The 6,405-nt window shown below is 39.4% G+C and overlaps 1 protein-coding gene across 1 annotated transcript; it reads left to right on the top strand.

Moving 5' to 3' along the window:
* Positions 1-2,261: 2,261 nt before the first annotated feature.
* LOC108118115 (MICOS complex subunit mic10) lies at positions 2,262-5,959 on the top strand. Its single transcript, XM_041818843.1, has 3 exons — positions 2,262-2,274; positions 2,335-2,594; positions 5,772-5,959. The coding sequence occupies exons 1-2, from the start codon at positions 2,262-2,264 to the stop codon at positions 2,469-2,471; spliced, it is 150 nt and encodes a 49-aa protein (XP_041674777.1). The 3' UTR covers positions 2,472-2,594; positions 5,772-5,959.
* Positions 5,960-6,405: the final 446 nt, after the last annotated feature.

The following is a 6,405-nucleotide window of genomic DNA, read 5'->3' as shown; positions in this document are numbered from 1 at the left end:
ATTTTTTAGACCAAACGGGAGGCGAAGAAATTCGTACTTCCCATTCATTGTAAAGAATCAGTCTCCAACATATAAATCTGATGGAATCCCGAGGTTAAATCGAGAGTAAAGAAATATTTGGCTTTCCCTAGGCTTGCGAAAAAGGTGTTTATGTCCGGTATAGGATAAGTGTCTGCAATCGAGACAGCATTCAAGCGCTTAAAATCGATGACCATGCTTTGGTTTGGGTTTCTTTGGTACTACCCAGACTTGGGAGTTATAGAGACTTTTAGATGGTTTGATGATCCCATTTCGCAAGAGTTTTTATATCTGTCTATCCACTTCCCCTTTCATGTTGGTAGGGTAGGGATAGCTCTTTGTGTATATAGGGTCTGAGGTGCTTGTGCGAAACTCAGTCCTAACGCTCGTGTCTACGGCCTCTCCATGTGAGAGTGGCTCGAATATTTTGAAATACTCGCTTATAAGAGCGTTTGAAGCTTCCTTTGCAGACTCAGGGTGTTCTGTATCTAACAATAGGTGTACATTTAAGGATTTTTTAGTAAGAAGGGGAATCTTAATATCGGGTGATATTGTCAAGAGGTCGTTTTTCCTTTCGATCAGGGTTATTAGAGGCGTCGGTCATAGAATGTTGTTCACCATCGCCAATACACTGTATCTCTTCTAAGGGAGAGCAATGTTCTACCCCTTGCGATGGGTGTTCCAGCTCCTCCCCCTCATTATCAGAATGTTGTTGATAACACTCATTGGGAACGGGGTCTGATGATGGGGTAGACTGGATATGGTAAAGACTTTGGGCTTTACGGAAGGGGTTTAAATTGGAATTAGCGCTCGGGCTTCGTTTGATGCCACCGGCCTCTCCTTGACGCGAGTTAAAATTTGATCTATAACTTTGGCCTGAATGGTTTGACTCATGCTTGATTGCTCTAGCTCCCTGGAATCTTGGAGGGCTCTGCGGGTTTCCGCTGGGAGCAAAGTTGTGTCCTAAATTAATCTGTACCCTATGGTTTAAATGGTTATTGTTGAACTGATTCGTCTGGGGGAACCTTGGTGCGATAGGTCTATAATTCTGGTGACTTTGGCTAAAGGCCACTCTAAAGAAAGGCGCCCTTGGCGCAGGGTTCCCCGGTTCTATCTTTTGTAATTCTAGGCAAATAGAGTATGCCTCGTGGACGTCCGCAGGCTTCCGGATTATCAGTGATACCTAGAAGCGTCGCCGATTACTCCCCTTATAAAGGCATTAAGGGCGTTGTCCCTTTGACTGGCAAGAAAAGCATCGGTTATCTCCGTAGAATAATTCATGCTCTTCATTTTATTCATTATGAGCGAGACTTGATTATTGATCCTAAGGTAGAAGTCGGAATCTCCCTCGAAAGTCACAAGTGGAATCTGTTCGGGCGCCAGTTATGGCCAGACATGACCAGAGGGGGGAGTATTCCCCGGATATTACCTAGTTAACGTTATGAGCATCCTCGTATCTTGGGTTTCCAGTTCCTTCGTCCACAACTTGTGTTTCCAGTTCCTTCGTCCACAACTTGGGTTTCCAGCTCCTTCGTCCACAACATAGACTTATCTTTCTGCGCAGCTACGTTAAAATAAAACAGTAAGCGTTGTCATACGTTACAATGGTTTTATTAGTATAAAGGACAGTTGTCTGGTTGCCTTTGGGGTACAAATCGAAGTAAATCTAAATCATAATTTGCCTGGCTTGTTGACTGCATAACGCTGGCAGAGCGGTTGCAGCAGTCCGATGCTGAGAGCAGCGTTTTTGGGGATTTTGGGCCAAAGTGTTGCTATGCTCCAGGTGCTGGTGTTGCACATCCGTCCGTGTGCAGGGGTAGGGGTAGCTATGGCTGAGACAGCTAGAGATCGGTCAGTGCTCTTCCATTGACGCGCTGCTGATAGCAGCAGTTCTGGATATTTAGGCCAACGTGTTGCTAACCTCCAGGTGCTAGCTCTGCATTTTCGGTTAGCCGCGGCGATGGGCAGGGGTAGCGGCAGCTATTGCTGAGGCAGCTAGCGGGCGGTCACTGCTCTTCCATTCTCACGCTACTGCCGTTGCAATTCTGCCGTTGACGTTCTGTCGCTGCGCTGTCAAAATGCTGTAACTAGATTTCATTGATACCAATAATATTATTTTCACCTTAAAATTATCTTGAGTTGTGACAAACTAATTTAATGATACTTTTTATTTAACTGTTTTTTTTATTATGAATTTGTGGGGTCGAATGCTTAAATAATTTAACATTAACACAAAATTCAACATGATGTCTGAAAGTATCCATATAAGTAAAAAGTTGTGAGATTAAAATAACATTGAGACATCTTATTTTTCAGGTGGTGGCCTTGTTGTTGGAACAGCATTATCTTTGTTGTTTTTTAAAAAACGAGCATGGCCTGCATGGGTCGGTGCGGGTTTTGGAATTGGCGTCGCATATAGAACATGCGAAATGGAAATAAATTCTTTAAAGTGAATATTGTACGATATAATTTATAATAAAACACTCATGTATTGTTGAACTTTGATAAACTGTGAGAAGTACAAATAAGGCCAACGATATTAAGGGCTTGTTACGAGCAATTTTGACATAAAACAGGTTCGTCTGGATATACTTATATATGTATAAATATCTGAAACTTACAGAGCACTATTGTGTATGGAGTACTGATTTCAATAGTGGCATAAGTTACAGCAAATGTACATCTAGGGAAGATAAAAAGTGGAAAATTACGAGTTGACATAAAATGCACGTTAAAAGATAATAGGTTCGGCATACGGACAAGATTATGTGAAGCAAGTAATTATTTACCAGGGAAAGTAAATTGAGCAGTAGTAGTATTCTAAGGTAAGAAGTCAACATTAAGTTTTGATAGCAGTTCAAACCTAGTAAAGCAATTAAAATTGTTTTTATATACTTAATAACTTGTAACTTTAAACAGGAGATCTAAACTCCGCATGCAGTCGGAAAAGAAAGTGCAAAGTAACATGGTTGTAAAAGGATACTTATGATATAGGGAAGATAATCGGTATACAGTAGACAATCGACTTTAATTGTACCAATGAAGTCAATATTGCGGACAAGAGCGGCAATCCTAGATACGAAATCTCAAATTGCCTATTTAGAGAGTTTCATATATAACTAATCGAAATATAAGGATCGAAAGGTCATTATGATCAGAAAAAATTGTGGAGGCAAGCAAGTCGATTGGAACGGATAAATATATGTTTATCTTGCAGATTTAAATCCCCCAAAAAGGTTTAACGGTCCTGCTTTTATGGCCGGGATACTTCAACGGAAATCAGCAATTCGTTCCAACATTTATTTATGTCAGCTGTGGTTGCTGAAAAGAAGATTTCCACCTAATCAGGGAAACTGCAGTACGTTTTTGGTTTTATTGCTTATTTAGACGATTACAATGTTTCCAGTGGTCTCCAGGGATTTAATGGTCCTCTCAGGGACCTCACCTGATCACCATCGTCGGCTGCCAAGAGTCTTTTACCCGGTAATCGGTCGAAGTCAGTGTGACCGAGCTTGTATGGCTGTATCCATATTCGCAATGTTTCCATTTTGGTATTCAGTGTGATTTTTTATTCCATAAAAAGGGTGTTTTTTTTAAAGGTATAAAACTTGTAGTATTACATTTTCAGCCACGGCTGGCTCGGATGTAGTCCAATTTTCGATGACTGTAACGATCTTGGCATCATCGTTTTTGAAGAAGTAAGGACCAATGATTCCACCAGTCCATTAAGCGCACCACATAGGCAGTTTTTCTGTATGTAACGGTGTTTTGACATACACTTAAGGGTTAACATCACTCCAAATGCGTAAGTTTTGTTTGTTAGCGTAGCCATTCAAACAGAAATACGCTATCGATTTTGTCGACGATAAAATTTTCGAAATTAAATTGCACTAATTGCAAGCGTTGTTAAGGCCTGAGTCTATTCATGATGAATTGCCAAACCAAACTGAGAACAAATCACTTGACAGCTGTTAAATCGGTCGCCATCTTAAACAGTAATGCCAACTTAAATTTGTATAACTCCAAATAAAATATCTTCAATATCAATTCTCTGGTTTATATCTTATTTTCTAATGTAAGTACGTCCTTATGAGCTGGCCCTGGAATATGTCCATTATTCATGAAAGGAGTAGAACATTGCCTTCCCTACTCTCTGTCAGTTTTGGCTACTTCACAGTATGGTTTCAGATCCCCAATATACTCTCGCTTCGTTTTCCTATTGCCCTGAATCTATGGATCTGGATCTGGGATCTGAGGCGGTAAAATGTAAGGAAAGCTCACCTCTCACCGGCGTGACACTGAATTCAGCAGTAGATCTGCATTAGTATTGGAATATCACGCGTTCTTATGCATTATCTTTTCTTTTTGTACCGGCAACCGCTCGCGACCTGCACCCGCTTAAAACCTTTTGTAAAACCGCCTGATTTCAATAAATATACTCAAACCCTATAATAAATAAATACAGTCCACTTAATTCATAAACATAACAAAATTTTGGTCTTTCGAGCGGATTTTCTATCAAGTACAGTGGAGCGTCTATTTGAGGGGCAAAACCAACTTCTGGAAGAAATGCATACGTCATCGGGAGCAGCTGATTTAAGGTTTGAGAAAATTATAATTCCCACATTATTTGGCAAATACGAGGATTGGAGCCAATTTAGTGATTTGTTCTTTAAGCTCAGTAAATAATAACGAAAAGCTTTCCAAGTGCCAAAAATTTAATTATTTGGAATCTTATTTAGATGGGAAAGCACTTTCCTTAATTAAACATTTTGCTGGTAGAAATGATAATTACCAAGATGCGTGGGAAAATTTTAAAATCGTTATAACAAGATAACGTTAATCGCTCGATCATTTGTTCAGAATTTTCTATCGTTGCCAATCGCTATCAATTTGAATATCTTAGAGTTAGGTAGGGTAATTGACTCTGCCGACGATTGTATATAGCTTGGGCTAACTGTAGTGTGTCGTCCAAGGAAGACGCCACCATAAATTATCTATTCGCTTTTCTTTTTGCTCATTGCAATACTTTAAGGTCTTGTCGGGATATACACGTAAGGCGACCCCCAAGACCAGCCCAGAGTAGACGCCGCCAAGTCGCTTATCATGCAAGTGGATCAAATCAGTCTTCTCGCGACTGTATATATCGTCAAGGACAGCACAATATATACGCATGTACTGCATTCAAAGCCCTGGATGTCGTAAATCGCCGTACCTTTGTCAGGGATACTAAGCTTTGTTTTAATTGCCTAAGTCGATCTCATCAAGTCAAGGATTGTAATTCTTCGAACACTTGCCGTCAGTGCAACGCTAAGCATCACACGCTAGTCCAGCCGGAAGAGTCTAGATCGATTCCGTTGGGCTCCGCCCATATGTCTGCGGCTGAGGTTAATATATTTTCTTCGATTGATCCTGATGTTGGTATGAATACTGCTGCTGACAGCCATCATACTGTGGAGAGGGCCAACAATCAAGCCCTACTACCAACTATTCTTATAGCTCGATACTGGATCAACAATAACCATGGTAGCTGAGTCGTTTATCCAGCGGATTGGAATTCCATGAACGCATGCTCGCATCTCAAACTAATTTAATGATACTTTTTATTTATCTGTTTTTTTTTATTATGGATATGTGGGGTTAAATGTTTAAATAATTTAACATTAACACATAATTCAACATGATGTCTGAAAGTATCCATATAAGTAAAAAGTTGTGAGATTAAAATAACACTGAGACTTCTTATTTTTCAGGTGGTGGCCTTGTTGTTGGAACAGCATTATCTTTGTTGTTTTTTAAAAAACGAGCATGGCCTGCATGGGTCGGTGCGGGTTTTGGAATCGGCGTCGCATATAGAACATGCGAAATGGAAATAAATTCTTTTAAGTGAATATTGTACGATATAATTTATAATAAAACACTTATGTATTGTTGAACTTTACACTGTGAGAAGTACAAATAAGGCCAACGAAATTAAGGGCTTGTTACGATCAATTTCGACAAAAAATAGGTTCGTCTGGATATACTTATATATGTATAAATATCTAATACTTACAGAGCACTATTGTGTATGGGGGACTGATTTCAAGAGTGGCATAAGTTACAACAAATGTACATCTAGGGAAGATAAAAAGTTGAAAATTATTTGTTGACCTAAAATGCACGTTAAAAGATAATAGGTTCGGCATACGGACAAGATTATGTGTAAGCAAGTAATTATTTACCAGGGAAAGTAAATTGAGCAGTAGTAGTATTCTAAGGTAAGAAGTCAACATTAAGTTTTGATACCAGTTCAAACCTAGTAAAGCAATTAAAATTTTTTTTTATACCCGTTACTCGTAGAGTAAAAGGGTATACTAGATTCGTTGAAAAGTATGTAACAGATAG

The sequence above is a fragment of the Drosophila eugracilis genome, unplaced genomic scaffold (assembly GCF_018153835.1).
Source record: "Drosophila eugracilis isolate 14026-0451.02 unplaced genomic scaffold, ASM1815383v1 contig_389, whole genome shotgun sequence".
NCBI lineage: Eukaryota > Metazoa > Arthropoda > Insecta > Diptera > Drosophilidae > Drosophila > Drosophila eugracilis.
Note: the sequence above shows the minus strand (reverse complement) of the source record. Positions and strands in the feature narration are given on the sequence as shown.